Source organism: Tachysurus fulvidraco, chromosome 22 (assembly GCF_022655615.1).
Source record: "Tachysurus fulvidraco isolate hzauxx_2018 chromosome 22, HZAU_PFXX_2.0, whole genome shotgun sequence".
Classification (NCBI taxonomy): domain Eukaryota; kingdom Metazoa; phylum Chordata; class Actinopteri; order Siluriformes; family Bagridae; genus Tachysurus; species Tachysurus fulvidraco.
This window is the reverse complement of record NC_062539.1, coordinates 6,797,023-6,822,823: the sequence shown is the minus strand read 5'-3', so window position 1 is coordinate 6,822,823 and position 25,801 is coordinate 6,797,023. Positions and strand designations below refer to the sequence as shown.

Below are 25,801 nucleotides of genomic sequence, written 5' to 3'. Positions count from 1 at the left end.
TTCGAAACAAGCTGAAAGACACACTTCAAGATCTTGTGCACGGAGGTGTTTTATCCCCTGTAACGGAACCCACAGAGTGGGTAAACAGCTTCGTTATAACCGAAAAGAAAAATGGTACACTTGGATCCTTCGACCTGAACAAGGCTATAAAACGCCAGCACTATTCCATTCCCAATCCTGAAGATGTATGCAGTAACCTGTCTGGAAATTCAGATCAAGATCAAGTTGGATGAACCATCCTCAAAACTATGCACTTTTAACTCACCATGGGGCAGATATTGTTTTCTTAGACTCCCCTTTGGCATCAAGTCCACAAGTGAGGTGTTCCAACAGAAGAACTGTGAAACCTTTGGTGACATACAAGGACGTATACACATCATCTCTGCTTCAACAGAGCCGCAGCATGATAAAATCCTTGATAAGGTGATGGAAAGCACAAAAGCAGCCAACGTGAGATTTAATGGCGATAAGATTCAGTTCAAGGTCAGCACTGTGACGTACGTGGGACACATAATCACACCAGACGCCCTCTGACCTCAAGATGCAAAAGTGAAGGCGATCACTGACATGCCACCCCCAGAGGATAAACAAGGCCTGCAACGTCTACTTGGCATGACTAAGTACTTAGCACAGTACATTTCGAATGAAGCTTCACTCACAGCGCCTCTAAGGCAATTGCTGAGAAAGGATGCGGTAAGGAATCCCTATCATAGCTCACATCATAATCATATCTCACAAACCACACAAGAACATCATGCAGAAACAGCTGTGCAGGCCCCAGCATGTTTGCAGTGAATGCTCTTACAACTACAAAAGTATGAACTGAACATTGCATATACACCGGGCATGTATATTGCTGATACGCTATCCCGTGCAACTGTGAATAGGGAGGCTGAGGAAGGTGAAGACCTCTATGATGAGAAAGTTGTGCATGGCTTGGAGGCCATTAATGCACTGATGCAAAGATAATCATACCTCAGAGCTTCAAAAAAAGTCATCTTCGAGAAACTACGCATAGCTCACCAAGGTATCATGAGAACAAAGGCCAAAGCGAGAAAATCCCTCTATTGGCCAGGAATGGCACAAGATATAGAGATGATGTTGGAGAAATGTGTGCCTTGTCAACTCCAGCCACGACATCAGAAAGAGCCACTCATCACACATGATGTTCCAGAACTACCATGGATGAAGGTCGGAGCAGATATTTTCGAATGGAGAGGTCAGTCTTATCCATTGCTAGTGGACTATTTGACAAAATACCCAGAGGTACTGAACTTACCTGACAAATCAGCCCACTCAGTAATACAAAAAAGAAATCAGTCTTTGCCAGACATGGTATCCCGAAAGAATTGCTGAGTGACAATGTTCCATTTGCGTGCTACGAGATGAAGTCATTTGCAGCATCATGGGACTTTAAGCTCACATTCTCCAGTCCTGGATACCCTCAGTCCAATGGACTTGCAGAAAGAGCAATAAAGACTGTTAAACATGCAATTAAGAAAGCGATACAAACAGGCACAGACCCACATCTGGTGTTTCTGTCACTAAGAAACACACCAGTGACAGGCCTGAATGAATCTCCTGCACAAATGTTAATGGGCAGAGTCCTGCGGAGCACACTCACATGCTCTAACACTGAGCTTCAACAGACAACCCCACAGCATATACACAAAAGGCTGGTGGAATTACAATCTCGTATGCGGCATCAGTACAACCCACATGCCAAGACACTACCTGAGCTGATTCCAGGATCCACGGTACATATGCAGAACAAACGTGGATGGAAGCCTGCTGTAGTGGTGCACCAGAGAGATGAACCCCAGTCTTACACAGTGCAAACACCAGCTGGAAAGACATTCAGGAGGAATCGACGCCACTTGAAAAAGATAAATTCTCCGGTGAGAATAGATGAACATCCAACTTGCCACACAAGAAGTGGCAGGGCAGTAGTACGGCCAACTAGATACAATGATTACGTTATGGGCATGTGATATGGCAATATCTCCAAAGGGAGGGAGGGAGAGAGAGAGAGAGAGAGAGAGAGAGAGAGAGAGAGAGAGAGAGAGAACAGTATTCTATAACAGATTAAGCAAAATATTCTCAAAGACATGTGAAGGGACTATTGATGTTTACAGAGAACACTTGTGAGCAAATATTTACTGTGGTGTTTCGGTTAGTTAAATCAGTCAAGTGTTTAATCAAAGTTTCTGTCTGATAGAGTTGAATATGTGTAACGGAGTTTAAAAATAGTGTTGTTAAATTCAGCATAAACTGGGAAACTCGCCATTGGCTGTTTGTCCCTTGTGCTTGTGCCCATGATATCGGGGCGGAGATTTATCATAGCTCGGCCTGCTGGTAAGTCGCATCAATGATTGCTCCGTCTTAATAATTAAGTTTGGATCATTTTCAAGCCCAAGTTTGGACTATAAACTACACAAAAGTTTACTTAATTTGTCAGTCAACTCCTAGTTGTGTTTGAGTATGAAGAGTGTGTTAATTGGCCTGCTTGTAAACTCCAAACTTCTGTTTATTCAGGTAAGACTTCCAATGCGACACTGATGCACTGGATGCTGATAAGCCTTTTGGTGCTGTTTTTCCCAAGTATGTGTTTTATTGAGTTTCATCATGTTCTGTGTTAAAATATTAGCCCTAGCTGAGTGTTAGCTATTAGCACATGTGTGTTCTAAGCTCGCACGTGCTCTCACGTGTAACCGCCATTTTAGGGCTGCGTTCTTCTCTCCTTATTACATTTATACAAAATATACAAAATGATGGTTACTTGAGTTTATATCTTCACTGTATTAATGTGAATTGTCTGTATTAGAGTTTTTATATATTTTTTTATTTTTATATTCGAACATCCACCTGATCTGAGTGAAATTATTACACCCGACACACACACAGTCACACGTGTACATGAGTAGATTTGACTGGATCACCTTGAATGTAAGTTACATATCTTTAAGTTTTGCTAAGAAAAAGGGGGGGGGGGTGGATTTGATTCGACACACACTGTTTGATTAAGTTGACTTGTGTGTCGGACTGATCAGTTGATTGCTCATGTCTTGGTGAAGCAAAGCCAGTAAAAGAAGCGCACGGCTCAAAAGCACGTCTCATGTTGTTCATTAAATACATACAGTTCACAGTCGCATACTAATATCACCGCTCTCCATTCGGACAACAATTTGAGGACACAAGAACACAACACACGCTGTGTTTGCGAGCCTCACAGTGAACACGAAGATGGAGGAAGCTCCCTGACGGACCAGCCGGTATGTTCTGAACAGATTAGCCCTCGTCTCCCGGTAAGTTACAGTGTAAACAAGCTGAGCTTAATCATGACGTTGCTTTATTTAGGAACGACACTAGAGTCGAGTACACGCTAGTTAGCTTAGCTTAGCTCCCAGCTAAGACCGTAACAACCGTATTTTCTCTTTGCTGGAAACATGAAGCTTGTTAGTAGTTCATACTCCTTCACAGCGTTTAATCATAACTTTAGCCGGAAATTTGTTAGAATTGAAATAAAATCATATAAGATAAAGTGTCAGTGTAAACGGTAATGTTATGATTTGGTTTAGTCCTAACAGAGCTTAGGCTTATTAAAGTGTCATTGTGGTTCTTCAGTGTACTGGGATGTATTTATTATATATATATGTCTAACCCCAGGGGGGTAATTAGTGTTAGAGATGTTTAATTGCTGTGAGATGTGTGTGTGTGTCTGTCAGCTGTCATGATTGACTGTTATAAGACACAAGGACTCCTGCTTTAATGCTGTTCAGATGATGATAACGGGGTTCCAGAAAGTTCTCTGTTCTCAGCTACAGCTATGTTTTCATACAGACCTGCAGTGAGAGATTAAGTAGTCTTAAAATTCTCTCTCTCTTTCTCTCTCTTCTCACCTGGTCTGATCTTTATTTCCAGGAGGATTCTTGAAATAGGAAACATTATGGGAATCCTGACACGGATCCTAAGTCAGGGAGCACAACTGTGAAGGATATGAGGTCCTGGAAATAATAAATGAATCCAAAAGACTGCCAACCTGCAGAATATGTAAAGTGTAAAGTTTTCCCACAGGTGATCAACTGGATGGCATCGATAGTCACAGAGGAGGAGCATGTGGGTGAGTGTTTATTACTGCTGCATTGTGGGAGGATATGGAGAAACTTCTGACCAGTGTGCTACTCATTTAGCCGGCGTTAATGATTTCTGTTTGGAATATTAACCGATACTGTGACACAAACCGGTTCAGGGTAGGCAAATGAGATTTGCTTACCCCGAGTTAAAGCACTTGCTCGGTAGTAACACAAGTACAGAGAGACAAAGCCTGTTAAAGAGCGTTAGATAGAAATATATGAATAAGGAGTAAATAGTGAAATAGTACATCGATTCTTTAAGTGTTTGATTCATTAGCAGCGTGTAAGGTATCTAACCTTTTGTGCAACACACACAGTCTGCCAGAAGGATGGGTTATTGGAGTGGAATAAACTTCAGCTAAATAAAAAAACATCGTGTCAACATCTCATTATTTATTACCCACAATTCTCTCCAATGTCTCGAAATACATACTTAATTACTGAAATTAAAAGAGCTATTTTCCTGTTCTATCTTCTATAATACGATTATAATTTATTTTATCCTAAGCATTAAATATGATGTATTGGTCTCGTGATAACAGATCGGGCTGCTGTGGTACAAGTGGAATAAAGCGCTGGATGAAAACGTTCTTTTATGGGAAATTTATCAGTAATACTTTGCGTCATGCTTGGAGTCCACATCACACCACTGCGTTACTGATGATTTATTTGTTATAACAGAACATCCTGTTTCAGCGTACATGTCGGCTTGTTACAGAAACAGATCCGATTTAGTTTTTTCCTTTCTGTCTGATATCTGATCCAGGATTTTTTGCTGATATCAGCCAGATAGAGACACCGGATATCCTTTCTAACAGCATTTAAGGTGTGGTTGACTTGATTAAATATTTTCTCTCTGACCTCAGCCAACACAAGATCTTGATTTCCTAGCCTCATTAACTTCTACATTGCTTGCCTTTTCTTGCCCCTTGTGTAGGAGCAGGCTGGGATTGTGCCATATGCATGGGACCATTTACAGGGAGGGAGATGCGTCTTCTGTGCAATCACAAATTTCACGGAATGCATAGTGCAATGGCTTGCACAAGCAACTCTCATCTCGTGCGTCACTTCCCTTTCTCCTTACTGTGCTTTAGTATGCTGTTAGACTTCAGCACTCCTCACTTTTTTCTGTCCATCCTCACCTCCATGTAATCTTCTAGAGGATATTTTTGTTACAGCTGATCCACCACATTTTTCATGGAAAATTCAGTGTTTAGAATTTAAAGGCATACTGATAATAATATTATATTAAGCTACAGAAGTGAAGTGAATATTTATTTGGGATCGGCAGGAGAAAAGACTAATCACCAGACATTCTGGAGGAGATTTCTTTAACAGTTTCTACTTAATCGAAGCAAAATCAAGAGTTTGAGTTTGATGTATTGGACTGTCTAATGTTTTAGTAGTGCTGGGATTATAACGATATATTAACATAGGGGTCGGTTTTCTATATCTCTGTTTATTTCCTTTGTGTGTATTGAAACGAAAGCAAAAATACGAAAAAGCAAATTTAACAATTTTACACAACTCCAGGCCGGACAAAATTATTAGCAGCCTTTCAAATTTGTGGAGATATGTTTGTTTCAAGCATGTGATGCTCCTGTAAACTAACCTGGGGCAAGTAACAGGTGTGGGCAATAAACATCACACCTGAAAGCAGATAAAAAGGAGAGAAGTTGACTTAGCATTGTGCACTTCTTCTTCTTTGCACTGTCTGACTGTGTGCCACACTAAGCATTGGAGACCAGAAAGAGGAGAAGAGCCGTCTGAGGACTTGAGAACTAAGATCGTGGAAAAATATCAACAATCTCAAGGTTACAAGTCCATCTCCAGAGATCTAGATGTTCCTTTGTCCGTAGTGCGCAACAGGATCAAGAAGTTTGCAACCCAAGGCACTGTAGCTAATCTCCCTGTATGTGGACGGAAGTGAAAAATTGATGAACGGTTGCAACACAGGATAGTCAGGATGGTGGATAAGCAGCCCCAAATAAGTTCCAAAGAAATTCAGGCTGTCCTGTAATCCCAGGGTGCATCAGTGTCCGCGCGAACTATCCGTCAACATTTGAATGAAATGAAATGCTATGGCAGGAGACCCAGGAGGACCCCACTGCTGACACAGAGACATAAATAGGCAAGAATTCAGTTTGGCAAAATGTACATGAGTAAGCCAAAGTCCTTCTGGGAAAACGTCTTGTGGACAAATGAGACCAAGAGTTTTTTGGTAAAGCACATCATTCTACTGTTTACCAAAAACGTAATAAAAAGAACACCGTACCTACAGTAAAGTATGGTGGGGGTTCAAAGATGTTTTGGGGTTGTGTTGGTGCCTCTGGCACTAGGTGCCTTGACTGTGTGCAAGGCATCATGAAATCTGAGGATTACCAAAGGATTTTGGGTCACAATGTAGGTCCCAGTGACAGAAAGCTGGGGTTGTGAACAGATGATGTTGATGTTGGAACTTGTTGGAAAGACACAGAATGAAATCTTTATTATTGTATAATCATTTGTTAACACTTTCAGTTTTAAAATAAGGATACAAGGTAGAGATGTGTAACTGGTGTGTGTGTGTGTGTGTGTGTGTGTGTGTGTGTGTTGCTCCACAGAATGAAATATGCCCTTTGTGAAGAGAGTGCCTCTGTCAGGACACACTGGATGCCTCGCCCTGTGCCTTGTGCTCCCCCCACCTGCCTCGCCCTGTGCCTTGCGCTCCCCCCACCTGCCTCGCCATTTTAAAAGGACATGAGGTAGAGATGTGTAACTGTGTGTTACTCCACAGAGTGAAATATGCCCTTTGTGAACAGAATGCCTTTGTCAGGACACACTGGATGCCTCTCCCTGTGCCCCCACCTGCCTCGCCCTGTGCCTTGCGCTCCCCCCACCTGCCTCGCAGTTTTAAAAGAAGGACACAAGGTAGAGATGTGTAACTGTGTGTGTTACTCCACAGAGTGAAATATGCCCTTTGTGAAGAGAATGCCTTTGTCAGGACACACTGGATGCCTCGCCCGGTGGCCCCACCTGCGCCTCGCCCTGTGCCTTGCGGTGCCCCCACCTGCGCCTCGCCTTGTGCCTTGCGGTGCCCCCACCTGCGCCTCGCCCTGTGCCTTGCGGTGCGTTTTAAAAGGACACGAGGTAGAGATGTGTAACTGTGCGTGCGCGCATTAGACCACAGGAGAACACGTCCTTTATGCCGAAGAACCATTGAACTGTGTTCGTAAAATAATTTAGTACCTCCTGTAGTCTCCCTGGCCACATTTAGTGGTGCAATAGGTCACACTTTTCCCTTTTCATGGCAATGAACATCCACTAACACGCAAAACACATGCACACAAATTGGGCATTGCATTTCATTAGGCCTCCAGGGGAAAAAAAAGCTACACATTTGTAAATATAGTGATAGTGATTGTAATGTATGATTGTAATGACACTTGCGATGTAAGGCTGATCACACAGAATGGTGATAATTGTATAATTTTTAATTTATAAGCAGTCAATTTGACATCCAAAAAACAGGTTTTATTTGTGGACAATTAAAATCTCTTGGCTTTGAAATATACTAGCCTGTAATAATGCATCTGTAATGACGAGGAGGCATACTGCTGGGGATACATTTGCAGCAGAGTTTATTTAAATATAAACACAGATCGGAGTCAAACAGGCAGGGGTCAGAACCGACAAAACACAATATCAGAGAGAGAGCAGAATCCGAATCGGGGACAGGCAAAAGGTCGGGGCAGGCGGCAAACAATCAGAAAGTCAAGAAGAGAGAGCAGAAGTAATAACCGGAAAACAGAACACAGGAAACGCTCAGAATGACTGTAGTAACACAAGTCGACCTGCATGTGCGCGGAGGGGTTCGGGCTCGCCAGGAGCGCATGAGATTATCCAGTTGGATGGAGAGATCCACGAACTCGGATAGGCTCTGTCCCTCATCTCGACAGGCCAGTTCAGCTTGGAGGTTATCATTTAAACCCTTGCGGTAGAGCAGTCGCAGTGGGCATTCCTCCCAGCCTGCTTCGGCGGCGAGAGTGCGAAACGCTAGGGCATACTCCGCCGCGGTGCGATCGCCCTGCGACACGGCCAGCAGGCGCTCCTCCGCGCTCTCCCCAGAGGCGGAGTGGTGTAAGACCGTACGAAACTGGGTGAGGAATGCCGCGAACGAGGGGAAGGTGTTCTCTCTCCACACCGCGGTGGCCCAATCCAATGCCTTACCGGTGAGCAGGGAGCAGACGAAGGCTATACGGCTGTCTTCTGTAGCGTACAGGGTTGGTTGTTGCGCAACGAACAGCGAGCACTGCATCAGAAAGCCCCGGCACCCTACGGGTTCGCCGCTAAACTTCTCCGGGAAGGCGAGACGGGGTCCGGTGACAGCAGGAGCGGGGTACGGCACGGCCTGGGGAGCCGCTGCTGGTGTTGGGGGAGTCGGTGCGGCGGCGGCTCCTTGTAGCCCTTGTAGAGCCGCGGCAAGCTCCTGTGTGAGCTGAGTGAGTTCTGAGAGCTCTGGCACCGCCCTGGCCACCTGCTCTGCCGGCTCCGCCCTGGCCACCTGCTCTGCCGGCGCTGCCCTGGCCTCCTGCTCTGCCGGCGCTGCCCTGGCCTCCTGCTCTGCCGGTGCCTCTCTGGCCTCCTGCTCCGCCGGTGCCGCCCGGCCTCCTGCTCGGCCGGCGCCGCCGCGGCCTCCTGCTCGGCTGGCACCACCACTACACGAACCCGAACCGCCCTCCCACCCTGGTTGCGCCTTCGCTCCACCCTCCTGGACTGGGTTTTGTGGACTTGGGAGCGTCTGGAAGCCGCTCGTAGGGGAGGGGGGCTCTGTAATGAGTCCCTCTGTGTTTTCCTTTTTGTCTGTCTACTGCCTTGCCCTGTTAATTGTTTGCTCCGCCCACTCATTGCTTATCATGGACACTAATTACATTCCATCTCTCCCCCAGGTGTCTTGTCTTTGTCTCTGATTGTCTCTGCGTTGTGATTGGCTCCTGTTTACTACATTTACTCTGTCTGTTCACTTCCCTGGTGTTGGTCGTTGTTGGTGTTTGGTCCATGTTGTTCTCTGTTCCTGTTCAGTGTCCTGATCTGTTTTGCCTGCCTATCTGTTTGTTTCTTGTTTTTGTCCAGTAAAAGTTCTATCTGCAATTGGATCCTCTCTTGCCTTTTGTTTCACCGTGTCACAGCGTGACAGCATCAACTTTTGTGCCTGCATCTATGGGGAAAATAATTAAATTTTTATTTTTTTTTACACTAAAAAATGCAGGAAAGGACTGCAGGAGTAATAATTTTACTCCACACAATCCTCAGTCTTCCCTTCCACAAAGTTGTAATAATATTTAACTTTTTTTTTGTGCAATTTCCCCATTAACACATTCAATGAATCGGTTTTCTTTTTAACTTATTTTAATGATTATTTCAAGTTAAATGATCTGTTTTTTAAGTCATAAACAACAACAACAAAAAACAGTATGCACTGCTTCATCTTTCAGGTAATCGGAATGATGAAAAGAGAAAATTGTTGACAAAAGTAAGTATATATATATATATACACACACACCCCTCTCTACATGTCCATGAGTGTTTCTATAGTAACAACTAAATCGCATTAGCTAAGCATCATGCTTGACAGGTTAAAAAAGGTCTTATTTAGTCTAATCATTGATGAGTGAGTCTTCAGTGTCAGGGTTTTGTAGCAGGCAAAAGGTAAAGCTGGAATTTTTAGGTTTTCTGTCATGGGAGTCGAACAAGCTATGTGGTTTTTTTTTTCTTTTCTGATTTATTATAACTGAATAGATAAAATGAATGGAGTTGCTCTGGTTTAAGATGACAGATGGTTTACAGCCACTGAATAATATCAAGTCACTTTTGCACCACTGTACATGCACAGACAAGTTGTTGTGTGCTTTCAGCTACACAGCTGTGTGAGAGACAGTCCATGTTTTCAGCTCTCATCTCGCTGCTACTTCTCGTGACCCATTTTTAGCTCTCATATCTCAGTGTTTGACGTTTCCAACTTCACAACACACGGGAGTCTGAATTCACTGCCATGAACTGCTTTCTGGTAGTTGTATTAAGCGGTATTTTTACAAATTACGGCATTCTTCACTAAATTACAGAAAAGCCTCATTACACCTAATGACTTTGTCAATTGAAAATTGACTTTTTGTTCACTTGCTACGCTTAAAGGCAAGGCTGCTTCTTCATTAATCAAGTGTTAATCTTTAAAACTGTAAACAAGTAGAAAACACTGAACAAGTTAACCATCTCAAATGGACTGAAAACACTGATTCATCTAATGCACCGGGGTCAATAAAGATCAATATCCAGTTTATATTTTTATCGTTAGCCCTCATCCATATTGTATTTATATATACACACACACACACACACGCTGTTGACTGAAAAATCAAATCGAAGTGGATTAAATCAATATCACTATCAGTGTTAATTAAGAGATGGAAACAGTGTTTTTAGGGACACTGCTGTTTATAATAAGGTTGGGGTTGTTTTTTTCCCTAAGAAAGCAGTTGGTGTGTAAACAGACTGCAAGAATGCAATAATTTCAGAAACAAATCTAAACATTCCTTTGAGAGCAGTCCCTGGTGGTGGCCTCCAGATTTTTGTCTTTTCTTCTAGAGTAGGTTTATTTTCACACTTGGTACCCCCTCACACACAGAGCAACTGTTACTAATAAACCCCCGAAGTCCTCAAACCCCCTGGAGAACTCGATGACTCATTCCTCTTCTGCAGTACGGGAGGCTCGAAGGTCAAACGTGGCTTGTGGTGAGCAGCTACAGGAGATTGTCTCACTCATTATCCCATTACACGTTTGTAATGTGTGATAACTGGAGGCTCAGCGCTGATACTTCGGGCTCAGCGGTGCTGATTTCTCAGCTTATCGTGACAGCTGTGTCACTGACATGCTGCTTTACAGCTGTGAAGCTTTTGCTCTGCTATGTATTAGTCATGCAGGACAATCACAATAGCTCAGGAGTAAAACACAACATTGCATGTTATAGGAAATCAATTTATGATGGATTACGATGTGGCCCAATACAAAGCTGTGTAGTTGTTTAACTTCAGGATAGAAAATAACTTGGAAAAGATTATTTTCCAAGTCTTTTATTTCACTTAGATGACCACTACCAATTCTATTATAATTTCCGGTCGTCTGTATATCCATTCAAAATCCTTATTAGTGCAATATCTCAAGAAGGAGTGAATGTTTGTAGGACTTATATGAAATTATTACTTGGTCCAGCTTGTGAATTGATCCATTTCTCAAGAACAGGGTCAAGGTCACAACAAGGTCAAATGTTTGCTGTCGGGTTGAGTACAGGGTTTCAAACATGAAGATGTGAATTTGTTGTTAAAAATGATAAAGCATCATGAAGACCAGAGTGCTGTTTATAGGAGAAAACCAAAACAGCCAATACAACAATCAGGAATGATTGTTACAAACATCAGGAGAGCTGTGAAGAAAAAACTAAAACCAACAAACAGTGAGGTCACCAACAACCTCCACAGAGAAGGAGTGAAGGTTTAAGGTAGAAATATATAGGAACCAAACCACAAAATACAAACCAGTCATCAAGAAAGGTTCTGGAACAAAGTTTAACCTTTACCAAAGTGAAGGAAGGAGAAAGAAAAGATCTGCTCATCGTCTAAAACATACAAAGTCATCAGGTAAGCACGGAGTACGTAGCGTCATGGCTTGGGCTTGCATCTTAAGATTTTTCAATGTGTTAAGATGACAAGCCCGTAGGCAGGGGGGGTTCGGACCCCCCCCCCCCCCCCATCCGACTGCCAAAGGTCCAGAATTTAAGTCGGGTTTTTTTTTTTTTCATGTGATTATTGTCATCATTGTTTTAATCAATGCTTGTGACAAATCGTCTGGGTTGCCCTTTCAAATTAAAATGATACATTATTGTGGCTGGACGTGTGTGTGTGTGTGTGTGTGTGTGTGTGTGTGTGTGTGTGTGTGTGTGTGTGTGTGTGTGTGTGTGTGTGTGTGTGTGTGCGCGCGCGCGCAATACACTTTTCAAAGCAACGGTGAAGCATCGCCTCTGAACTTCAAAGCAGAAAGCTTGAGGTAAATTATCTGGAATGATTAGTATATTAATTGATTTACGATGCCTAGCTGACACAAGACGTACTAGTTACATAATTTATTGGTCATTTTTGGTAATTTCATGTCTTACCAGCTGGCAACGTAACTGTATAATTTCATGACCATTACAGTACCAAATCACTACGTCGCCACTACGGTCCAGTTACTTACTATTTTGGTAATTTCATAACTTACTGGCAACGTAACTGTTACGTCCCAGGGAGGTAATTTCATTACTATTACAATTATATAAACATTTCACATTAATAAACATTTATATAAACTTTAAATAAGTCAAAATAGATTAAATACACCATTCGAGTTGCTCTTTCCATGGGAAGCATGTAACATATTCTCCAAATGTATCCAAGAAAATTGGAACTGACAAGTGAACTAAATCCATAAGTGTCAAGACAAATACAGCAACAAGCAAAGAGGCATTGACAGAGAGTCAAGAAATGATGATGAAAATAATAAGCGTTAATACTTCAGTAAAGTTCATTAAATCTATTCTGTTGTTAGTGTGGTCTTTAAACTTATGAACTGTGTATGGACTGACAAAGGTGGTACATGAGGAAGCAATTTAACGACAATACAGTAAATAATTTAGGTGCATCAAAAAGCGTGCTCGTTATGATACCAGCAGACAAGCTAATCCAGCACAGATTAGTGCATAAAAGGTCACCAAAATGAAGTATTGAACCAGTAACACCCCCCCCCCCTTTCAATAGGCTGGCTAAGGCCCTGGATGAATATTCATTGTAAAAGATTCCATCTAAAATGTTCTTCATCTTGGATTTCTTGAATATACAGTATGTGTTTCCTTATCAGATTTCCAAGTAAAAACCTCTGTAGTAACCCTTAACTATCCAAGAAACCGATTTTTTTTGAAGAATGTCGTTTTTTAGAGTGATTAAACCCATAAAAAGAGGAGAATTTACATTAACATTTAGTACAAACCGTATTTATGTATTTATGTATCAATAGTGATGTGACCTATGTCTAAACATTCTTCTGATGAATATATTTACATATACATTTACATTTACAGCATTTGACAGACGCCCTTATCCAGAGCGACGTACATAAGTGCTTAAATCTCTAACATTGAATACATTAATGCTGGTTCACTAGGTTACATACTTAAGATACCATCCCATGAATACGTCCCACACTGTATCTCCAAAAAGGGCATTGTGTTATACTATATTTTTATGTATGTATCAAAAATAGATGTTTGTCTTGGAGACATCAAGCACCACCATTTTACTTGTGAACAGCAGATTACTTGTGAATAGCTTTTCCTCTTCTGTCTCTTCTGTCCCTGCGATCTAGTCTGTCTGGCTCACCTCCAAGATCAATCCCAGTCTTGTCTCCTTTTCTCGGAACTCTGCCTTTTATGCAAATGAAGCCGGGAGCATCACGCTCCTGTGTGTCCAACCAGGAAGTGCGTGACGCTGCAGACACAGAGAAACTGTGATTCAGTGTTGTGCAGCTTGTCATCAGTCAGTCAGCAGCAAGCAGTTGAAGGTAAAAAGAAGCAAGCGGGAGAAACAGGATGCCGTGGCGGCTCACTGACCCTTTGTTAGGCAATGAATGATGTGTGTCCTCGGCACATGGACACATGGATGCCACGCTCCGGTCCATTGAGCTCAGACAACCTTTCAATGACATTGGCACGCACTGGCTCTCTCAAGGTAAGCCTGCCTCCCTGCTGGGGTAAATCTGTCAGTTCTCGGAAACATTGCGGAAAGATCCGTCCTGCTTTCTTAAAGATAATTGATCAGATACATCAGTGAGCTTATTGTTGAGTTGTTGTTAGTTGCTGTAAGTCAGACGCATACATTTACTCTGCCATGTGTAGAGATCACGGTGTAGAAGTATGCTAAGGCATGTAGGAGCATGATGAGCTCCTGACTTATTAAAAAACGATTAAAGAAGTTGTTATATGATTATTTTTTAATGTTTTTTTTTTAACGTGTTTAACATGTCCTGTATCTGGATGCTGTTATGACACCGTGCATCTTTCACTTGTAAAATATTCCAAAGAAATGGTTGTTTTTGCTGAGTCGCATTACATAGTAACACCAAAATCAGTGCTTAAGGACAGATACAAAAATCTTAGTACATTATCAACAGTACAGCTTAGAACAATGGGAGGATTTCTAACGAAAGCATCAAGCAGTGCATGCTGAAGTGGTTTGACTCCATGCTTTCTATATAAGTGCTTTTGCTCCCTTTAGATTCAATGTGATGGTGATTAAAGCAGGTCTGTGCCTTAGCAAACTGCTGTGCTGTCCTCTCAGCTCCTTTTCTCTTGTCTTGTCTTGTGCATTCTTGTCTTGACTTAGAAGAAATGAGTCTCTCATTTCTATCACCAGGGGGCAGTAGGCTGATGTCATTGAGGGAAGACTGTCATTGAGAACATCCTCTATGACAAGGACCTTACAATGTCGTTGCAATTTCTTTTATGCTGATTACTTGAAATCCTACTTAGCTACTGTGGTGGCATTTAATTATAAACCCTGGCTAATAAGATGTTGAACTTCTTTTAGCATAGAACGACTGTACAGATTAAAACTTGCTGAGAAAACTGCCAAAACAAACAAACAGCAACAACAACAAAAAACTGTTATAGGCATATGACAGTTATTTAATTTACTGGGCACAGATATTGCTGTACAATGGATCTTGCTAGTTTCTTTATATGTGGATTTTATTTACAGTTGTTACAAACCAGAAGTCAGCTCCACCTCCCGTCAGAATAGCTGGCCTGATGAGCTCTTCAACTTTGTTTTCTTCTTTTTTGTATAGAAGAGTAATGCTTGGCATTATTTTGTATGCACATGCAGCTCCCCTTACTGTCAGCAGAGGGCTATAAAAATGACAAATTGCTTCTTTAAGAGAAAATAAATCCAGTTAAGAAATCAGTTTCCAAAAACATTGATCAGGCTATCTATATATATTTTAATTAGATAGCCAAAAAATTGATAATTTTTCAATCATTGATTTTATTTTTCACATCCAGTCTGGGTTCCAAATCAAGCAACCTGAAATCCAAACAGATATAAAAACATATAGGGATAATTGGTGAAACTGGTTGACTATAAGAACTGGTTTATTTTCTCAATGTCACATTGTAGACAAGAAAATAAGACAACAGTAAGGAATTAACAGTAAAATAATCCTTAATATCTATTGATTGATGCTGGTCAGGCCAAGCTGGGTAACAGCAGGATTCTGTCTCTATTGCTGCAAAACTAGAAGTGATACCAGACTGACTGCTACTCATAACAAGATAAAGAATGTATGAATGAATAAATTAATGAATAAATGTGATAAAGCAAGAAAGCAGATTCCAGAAATCATTCTCTCTCTCTCTCTCTCTCTCTCTCTCTCTCTCTCTCTCTCTCTCTCTCTCTCTCTCTCTCTCTCTCTCTCTCTTCACTGACTTCCCCTCAAGATTACCGGAGGCCAAATTTGATCCCCCGAACGCCATGGACCGGAATGAGGTTTCACCCGGCTCAGGAGTTGTCGTGCAAAAGCCTGCCGTCGTGAGCGGTTGTGGCGCACCGCCGTCTCATTGCGCAAGCCGCTGCGACACCAGACTGTCCAACCAGTGCGGCCCGACCAAGCACGAAATCACGGACGAGGCAGAGGACAGTGAAGAAGAGCCCAAGTATCAGCAGTCTCGACTCAGGCGAGCCGGTGCCACCGGAGGAGGAGGAGTAGGAGGTGTAGGAGGAGGAGTAGGGGGAGTAGGAGGAGGCACCAATAAAATGCAAAACTTCACGTCAGGAGGGGGAGCCGCGCTAATGAGCTCCTCTAACGACGAGATCTCGGCGGTCCAAGACACTTCAGAGCTCGAGCAAGTGGAAGTTGTCGCTCCCACGGACGCATCCGCAGCATTTAGGACGTTCGCGCCTGCGCGTCTGAGTGATGCGGCGGCGCGCGACGATCCCGAACCCGGGAAATCATCTCCTCTTGCGCTCACGGTAGACGCCTGTAATGTTCCAGGAGAAGGAGGAAGCAACGCCGCAGCTCCGGTTTCCGTTATGAAGTGCAATAAAAACGGCGAGTGCAGAAGAGACTCTGGCACTGGCAGCTTACGCTCCATTATGTCCAAGCAGGACAAGCAGGATGCGAATAAACGCGCGACGAGCTCCTCAACTTCAGGCACGGACGCGCCCGCTGCTCCCGTGGGCCCTGGAGAAGTCGGCGCCGCCGTCCCGGACAAGAAGGACTCCAAGGTGTCGTTTTCAAATGCACCAAGTCGCAAAGCGTCCGCATCCATGCAGAGCCAGCAGCCTAGAAACTCAGTAACGTTCCTTAAGTCTGAGGATGGCGGGCAGATCGCAACCGAGGATGCTGAGACACGCGGGAGCCAAGCGAGCTTCATGCAGAGGCAGTTCGGTAGTATGCTGCAGCCGGGGGTCAACAAATTCTCTTTACGAATGTACGGCAGCCAGAAAGCAGTGGAAAAAGAGCAGGAGCGCGTCAAGTCAGCGGGAAAGTGGATCATTCACCCTTACAGCGACTTCAGGTAAGATTTTCAGGGGAAAACTATAAGTTATGTAGTTTATTGGTATGCAATCTTTTGTAGCAGTAAACTGTACGCTGCCTAGTGTACCTTCATTAGCCTGAGGATCATTTAATCAGTTAACTGAATGATCAATGCATGGTATTTTCTAGCCACAAAACGAGATGTCAAAACGAGATGCTGCTGATTTATTGTAAAGTGAAAATCTAGATTTCAGCACCACATAGAGCGGACAGCGCCAAAACAGCCAGATGTTACAATATCACAAACAATATTATATATATATCAATATTTATTTATGTCAAGGACTGACACTTCTTTTTTTCAGACCGGACTTACAGTTCTTGTGTTTTGCTGGCTATCTTAGTTGACCCCATTCCGAAGCTTTGGCAATGCATACTAACATTCTGTGTTGCAGTTTGAGTTTAACATGATGAAGGTTCCACAGTTGGGTGGCGAGATTGGGTTGGCATTTTGCCTCACATATACTTATTGGCATATCCAGTTTTTTTTATACATGGAGTGTTTTGTGATGGTGATGTTGGGAGTAAGGAGGCAGCACTGACAGACAGCGAAATTGTGAATATATTGATCTAGCTATTGAGGCATCACAGTTGCTTTATAGTTCAATAATACTTTGCAGATTTGTGCAAACACATGTACAGCACCTGCAGTCATTTAATTAACACTGAGCTAGTTCATTAACAGTGCAGGGACTGAGCAGGATTGAAATAGATTAGGACTAAAGGTTCTAAAGTGAGTTTTGTTATGGCAGCAGCAGCCCTGTGTCTGTTAGAGACCCACCAGTCTGTGCGTATTACATCTACCAGACATCTGTCGGGTTTATCAATATTACAGCCATGAAACCTTTCAAACAGGACACTTATTCATCCGAATCCCTTATATATAATTGTAAAAAGGTTCATGGAGTGTTGATCGGCTAAGGTGTCCACGCCAGCGAGTCTTGGCGCATATGCCCAAGCCTGTGTGTGCGTGCGTGTGTGCGTGCGTCTGTCTGTGTGTGTGTGTGTGTGTGTGTGTGTGTGTGTGTGTGCGCGCGCGTGCGCGTGCTCGTGGTTTATGGAGCCGAGATTTTTATTTGCACGTGCAGCTATGACGTACAGGTTTGTGCTGCCGTGCGTGTTTTGACGCGTGCGTTTTTTCTCGGCGTTTCATCTGCGGTACGACCTTTTTAAAAAAAAAAAAAAAAAAGTAAGAAAGTGTGACGATTGAAAAAAAAGATTTTATTTTTCGCAAGCGATGCGTCATCGTACGTTAAGAAAAACAAACAAACAAACAAAAAAAAGCCCCAAGAAGCGAATGTGGTCACAGATTACATCAGCCTCGAATTATGAGTCAGCAGCGCGCCTCGGGAGTGGGAGCGGTGACCTTGAGCTCTCTCCACGCGCCGCACGGAAACTCGTCACTTCCGTTGATCCGCAGACACTCGGGCACACGTGCTCATTCAGAGCCACACAAACATTGTTGACTGTTACCCTGCTGCAAGGGTCATGTCAGGTTATGCACGCGTAGTCAAAACAAAAACCTGGAAAAAAATGCTGGTTAGCTTGATTAGCCTGCATTTAGATGCAATATTAGGCCTACATCAGACACCCAATGTTTAACTTGTCCTTTGTTTTTAAATCCTCTCTTCAACAATATTATAGCCTGATATTATTCTAAGATCCTAAACTATCTGTACTAGCATGAGTTTTAAGAATGGATGCATTTTGATCCAACTGTTGCACTTGTTGCAATTTGTCTGTACACAATTTAAAAAAAATCCAAAGTTTTTTTTTTACCGTAAGTGCAGATGTAAAGTAAAGATGCAATGTACATTTACTGTAATATTTTTTCTTTCATGAGAAGTTCAGATTCATTCTTTTTCTGTAAACAAGGATGAGGTAAATAAACCTTTTACTATTTGCTCATCTGATAACAATTTCATCCATTTTTGCTATTTTTGGATAAAGTCATTAGTCTTATTATAACAGCAAAAGGGAAAAACATCTGGAATGGGATGCCTAAAAACCACACTGGTGGTTTTTAGGCATCCCATTCCAGATGTTTTTCCCTTTTGATGTTATAATAAGCTCCACTCTATTGGGAAGGCTTTCCACTAGATGTTGAAGCATGGATGATTGGATTTGTGTTCGTTCAGCTACCTTAATAAGGTCAGGCACTGATGCCATTTCAAAGGTTTTAATTGGGGTTGAGGTCAGCGCTCTGTGCAGGAAACTCAGGTTCTCCACACTATCCTTTGTAAATCATGTCTTTATTAAGCTATATTGGTGCACAGGTGCAGTGTCATGCTGGAACAGGTTTGGGCAAGTTCTTAGCACACACAGACATCCAATACAATTGTGTTCTTCCAACTTTGATGCATGATGGATGTGGTAGCTTCGTGGTTAAGTGAAAGTGACGTGACATATGGCTAAGTACGGTGACCCATACTGCATTTAACCCATCCAAAGTGCACACACACAGCAGTGAACACACACACACCGTGAACACACACCCGGTGCAGTGGGCAGCCACCTCATGTACGCTGCGGTGCCCGGGGAGCAGTTGGGGGGTTCGGTGCCTTGCTCAAGGGCCCCTGAGCAAGGCCATTATAGCTCAGTTGTATAAAATGAAATTAAATGTAAGTCTCTCTGTATAAAAGCATTTGCCAAATGCTGGACTTGTGAATGCATCGTATTAGGGAAGAACCACATATGGACATGATGGTCTATAGTGTATGTACTTTTCTATATTATGTTCCTTTTTATGAATAAATGGATGTAAATCTATTTGCTGCTTCTTATGGCCTAAGTATTGATGTTATTGAAATCAAAATAGGATAGTGTAGAATTCTATTTTGCTGACAGTTCAATTACAACACTATTTCAAACATCATTGTTAACCACCTTACACATACACAAGGGTAGCAAAAATGTAATGTTGCAAAATTAGACATTTTTTTTATTATTAATGACAATAATACATGATCATTTCAGATTCAAGAAGGCACAAGGAGCAATTCAGAAAAGAGAAAAATCTAAAACTCAAAACAGAGTTATAGTGCTGTGAGTTAACTGAAGATTTCATGAACATACGTATAAGTATTACACCAGTGTGTGTTTGATCATGTTGGAGAACTTACACTTTTCATTCTAGCACTGATCATATGTCTTGTTGAATTTTGTTTCCCAGGTTCTACTGGGATTTTACAATGCTCCTCTTCATGGTGGGCAACCTGATCATCATTCCAGTAGGCATCACATTCTTCAAGGAGGAGACCACCACGCCTTGGATCCTCTTCAACGTAGTCTCTGACACCTTCTTCCTCATGGACCTGGTGCTCAATTTCCGCACTGGCATCATCATTGAAGACAACTCTGACATCATCCTGGATCCCAAGACTATCAAGAAAAAGTACCTGAAGACATGGTTTGTGGTGGACTTTGTCTCGTCCATTCCCGTGGATTACATCTTTCTCATTGTGGAACAGGGAATAGACTCTGAGATGTACAAGACAGCCAGGGCTCTGCGCATCGTGCGCTTCACGAAGATCCTCAGTTTGCTGAGGCTGCTCAGACTCTCCCGGCTCATCCGCTACATACATCAGTGGGAGGAGGTAGGCTGCTGTTTGGATATGAAAAACACACTGGATTTCTTTCCCACATTTAATTCACAAGAATTCAAAGAATCCAGGGTCATGAATGCAGATTAGGTTAACATTAGATTTTGTTTAAAGCAAGAGTGAAAAGGTTAAGTGGTACATTAACCTTAAAAAATATCTGTGATCATCAGCAACCAGGAGAAATATTTATGAAATGCTAAGGTGCTCAAAGTAATGGATCTTGTGCACCATGTATAGTAACTGGCTGCAAAAACACCCTGGTCCTCGATTCTATACAATTAGTAAAGTGTAGACTTGTCATGTCTTTTCATTATCATGTATGTATAATGATACATTTCAGTTACTAACTTAGCTATTAGTACATTACTGAAGTAGTTATTAAATCAGTTAATAACACAGCTCATTTATATGAATTGATTTTAAATCTCTAAGCACAGCTAACAAACCTAATAGTGAAAAAAATAGGACTATATGGAGAAAGAGTGGCATCTAAATGAAGAATCCTCTAAATTCCAGTAATGCAGCTAAACCACTGCTGCGCATCATTTGATGTACACTAACTGTAGCTCCTTTTCAAGGGCGCCATTTCTTATGTCCTCATATGTCCTCAGTTTTATTTGTTAATTTGTTTATTTATTTTGGATTGCTTAACTTTAAGTCAATAATGTTTCACAAAATAAGGGGGCACGGTGGCTTAGTGGTTAGCACGTTTGCCTCACACCTCCATGGTTGGGGGTTCGATTCCAACCTCCGCCTTTTGTGTGTGGAGTTTGCATGTTCTCCCCGTGCCTCGGGGGTTTCCTCCGGGTACTCCGGTTTGCTCCCCCGGTCCAAAGACATGCATGGTAGGTTGATTGGCATCTCTGGAAAATTGTCCTTAGTGTGAGTGTGTGAGTGTAGGAGAGTGTGTGTGCCCTGTGATGGGTTGGCACTAAGTCCAGGGTGTATCCTGCCTTGATGCCCGATGACGCCTGAGATAAGCACAGGCTCCCCGTGACCCGAGAAGTTCAGATAAACGGTAGAAGATTAATGAATGGATGAATTTTACAAACTTTCCATTAAATCCGTGCCTGGATATGAAGTCAATAAACTAACGACACCAACATACCTAACATTTCAGTACCGTATACACATAATTCCTTGTCAGTTAACCTGAAGCTTTACATTATTGAGTCTGCGTATATCTCTATTTACACAAACTCAGGAGATCTCATACTGTAGGACACCAATATTTCATTTCATTATTTTATTATTTTTTTAAGAATTCACATTTTCTCAAAGCAGCTTTACAGAAGCATAGAAACAGAATAAAAATTCTACTTTATCTTTAACATTATCCCCAATGAGCAAACTCCCTGAGATGATATGAGGAGGAAACCTTGAGAGGAAGGAATCGTCCTCATTTGGGTGACAGTAAATAATATAAATGTAAATAATGTCTTTCCTACAACAATTTGTAGTCAAGTGGAATTGTGCAACCCAAAGGAATTAACAGATCAGCGTAATTTCATTAAAGACATAAGTCTGTAGATTTCATTACAGACTTAACACTAATTCCTTCCTGCCAAAGTCAAATATGTTTTCCAAACTATCTGGATTTTCCTGAATCACACATAACTGCTCCTATCAGTAATTTCTGAATAAATCTGTATCATTAGATGTTATTCGATGTTTATTAGATGTTAATATCCCTTTGTGATGTAGAATACAAGCACCATAAATTCAGCTGCTACTACTAGTGAGTTTGTACTTTTTTTAAAAAAAAAATTATTTCAAAATAAACCCCACAATATTCACAGTATCTCAAAATTGCTTATTTAAGGCCGCTTCTTTCTGGCAACTAAAAGTCCAAGTGTTCATTTGGGTGTCTGTTATTAGACACGAGTAACTGTGGTTTAGTCACCAGGGACTTTGTGTCCGACGTCAATTCAACCAACCATACAGAACAGTGGGAATACATTATTTATACGTCTCCTTCTCTTCTCCTATCACTGCTCAGATTTTACATTGTAAAAGAACATAAAGAGCTGGAATACAGGGCTGATAGGTTTGTACACTGTATATTATATGGACCAACACTTTGTAAATAACACTAAATAAGCACCATGATGGTTTTTACAGATTGCATAAAGAGTGCAATCACCTGTAGGTCTGTGCACTGTGTACGTCGTGTGTGACTGTGATTGCGATTGTGTCATAGACTTAGAGCTAATTATAGAAGATGAAGTTTATTTCAAAGGCTGTGAGAGACGGAATGCACAAAGAAATCAACTTAGCTCAAATTTGTTCTTTTTTAATTAATATATATATATATATATATATATATGTATGTATATATAGTGTGTGTGTGTTTGTTTTTGTCTTTCTATTCTATTCTATTCTATTCTATTCTATTCTATTCTATTGTCATTTAGAGCAATTCATAATTTATAAGAATCTCCTCACTGCTTTCAGAGATGCTCAAATGATCACTGGACTCTTGCATGATGGAATATTATCCTCACAATGGCTTGAGATTTGCACTGGTGTCCCAATATCCATTTGGTCTGAATGTGAAACTAGGCTGTTTGCCCAGTACAGTGTGCCATTAGTGTAGTGTCACAGTCAGTCGTTTGTTTTGCCCATCGTATTCTGGCAACTGAGACCCTGCATGGCTGCTGTCATTGCTGTTTATGTCTCCAGGGCATAATTTTAATCCCTAGACACACTTGAGTGCTACTCCTAGGCAGCACAATGCACAAGTCAACATGTTTGGATCAATCAAAGCAGCCAGGGGCGGATCAAGCGGGCACCGTAAATGCAATAATGAGAGACTGCCAATGATAATTAGCCAGTAACTGGTCATTTGTCTGCTGTGGACCATAAGAGCATGCGAAAGCTGAGATAATCGACAATATCCCTCACTCACTACGGAGACAGACAGACAGACAGACAGACAGACAGACAGACAGACAGACAGACAGACAGACAGACAGATAGATAGATAGATAGATAGATAGATAGATAGATAGATAGATAGATAGATAGGTAGATAGATAGATAGATAGATAGATAGATAGATAGATAGATAGATAGATAGATAGATAGATAGAATGACCTGTGAATACATTCACGACCTTACACAATATTATTGTAACTGTTTTGAAAAAAATATTTATATTTTATATTGATTCTTACAATGCATTTAACAGATTCCATTATAAGTAGCATTTAAAAAGCATTATATCACTAATATTAACTTTGCTTTACTTGATTCCTGCATTTAATTTATTCTCAGACAGACTCCTAGGCACATTACTATTTAAACCAAGTATTGAGTTCTGAAGTTATTTCAGAAGCTGTACAGATGTGTAGGATGTAGGAGTTTATGTTAATCACAGTGGCATCATTCATTTATTAAAAGAAAAGAAATCTCATCTGCACTGTGCATGTGTGGCTTGGGTCCTTTGGCGTAGGTAATATAATGCGCGATGAACACTACCCATCATGCATTGCGTTAAACAATTTATGATGCATGATAATGAAAGTTCGAAAGTATCACGCATTTACATACAGAATTACAAGTGTAATGTCTTATGAATATATTATAACATGCTATGAATGCGTTCCTAGTTCATTAGAAATATGACCTTCACTGCAGTAAATCAAGCAAAGAAATACCCCTCCTCCCGTTTAAAAAATATTCTAATGTACCAAAACCTGCTAGCAGCAAATTTTTACTTTGGATTAGTTCATTATTACTTTTAGAGTATTATTATCTGCCGTATAACCAACGGTGTCAAGAGAACTTAAGGCGACGCTAGCTTTAATTATGTGGGCATGTGGTAGCCTAGTGGTTAAGATGTTGGGCTACCAATCAGAAGGTTGTGAGTTTGATCCCAGGTCTACCAAGCCGCCCTTAATTGCTCAGTTGTATAAAAATTAGATAATGTAAGTTGTTGGATAAGGGCATCTGCCAAATGCTGTAAATGTAATTAAAATCAATTGTGCTATAGAAATAGAAAATAAAATATTTTAAAGTTTAAAATTAAGTTCTGCAAGTTTGAGGTGATGGTAGCAAAAAAAAAAAAAAAACTCCCTGAGATGATATGAGGAAGAAACCTTGAGAGGAACCAGGATCAGAAGTGAACCTCATCCTCACTTGAGTGACACTGGACAGTAAATAATATAAATGTAAACAATGTTCTTCATACACCAGTTTATAATCGTGCAACCGAGAGCTCCTTAGGAACTAATGGGTCATCGTAAACTCTGAGTTCACCACAGACCCAACACTGGGCAAGATGAATGTTCGCTATACTTGATGATTACCTACCTTTGTCTTGAATGAGATCGGAATATTAAAAATATCCGGAGAGCGTTTCCTCCATTAGCTGTTTGAAGACAGGAAACAAAAAGCAGTTCTTCGGAAGCCCTGCACCTATTCAGCTACATAAGCAAAGCTATTCATACTATGTTCAACATTTCATGCTTGTTTTTTCTGTTGAATCAGCACGTCAAATTTTTGTTGTCATTTTCAGTCTGAACACACTTCTTACACCATTTATACTACACAGTGGCTTTAAATACTATAGTTTACTCTACCTAGTAAATCTCTGTAACATGCTTTACAACTAAACATGTAAACATGTAATAAACATGTAAAGTTTATTCATTGTATAATATTTTCACTTTTATGTTTAATGGCAGTTTAAGGCTATAACCGATGCCAGAGCGCACGCTTCTAAAAAATATAGCATTGTAGTGTTTATAATTAGAAACCACAACAGTGCTGAACAGAATTATTTCACATCAACATTATGGGTATAGAACTAGATTATAAAAAATGGTTGATTCTTTGTAACAACAGTCACGTCTCAGGCGACTCTAAGGTATGGACTCTAAGGACTAAAACATTCTTGTTAGCATCATTTAAAATTCAGTATTAAATAAAGACAAATACATCGCATGTAACGAGTCACAGACTAATAAACAATAGATAATATTATGAATTACATTTCTATGACAAACTGCACACATAACCTCAATCATTCCTAATATTTTTCATGAGCATCCAGCAAGCTGTTGGAAATGACCTAAAAGTTTGAAATATCCCAAAATGCACCACAATATTACAGTAATTTATTTTACTATTATAATATGGGACATTGTTGTAAATCCTAGCTGTAAATATTACAGCACTTGTGAGTCAGGAGTGGTCCTGTTTTTTTTATTATACATAAATACCAAAGTAAATATATATCTTACAACATAAAAAATGCATTTTTACTCAACTGTGATGCCTCGGGCTATATAAAAGCTGTTTTACTGTTAAACAAGACATTACGCTTTGCTTTAGAAACGGTGCTGGCAAGCAGCCGAAGATCATCAATCATGTTTCCAAGCCAGCAGTCAGAACAAACCAGTGC

General features: G+C 41.2%; 1 protein-coding gene across 1 annotated transcript in view; it reads left to right on the top strand.

Annotated features, from left to right (window-relative positions):
- Positions 1 to 13,553: 13,553 nt before the first annotated feature.
- Positions 13,554 to 25,801, top strand: part of LOC113645350 (potassium/sodium hyperpolarization-activated cyclic nucleotide-gated channel 2-like) — a 64,360-nt gene continuing 52,112 nt past the window's right edge. Inside the window, exons 1-3 of the mRNA XM_027150887.2 lie at positions 13,554 to 13,925; positions 15,692 to 16,771; positions 19,964 to 20,387. Of these exons, the coding sequence (XP_027006688.1) occupies positions 15,726 to 16,771; positions 19,964 to 20,387 (1,470 nt within the window). The 5' untranslated portion in view covers positions 13,554 to 13,925; positions 15,692 to 15,725. The remainder of the gene's footprint in view (positions 13,926 to 15,691; positions 16,772 to 19,963; positions 20,388 to 25,801) is intronic.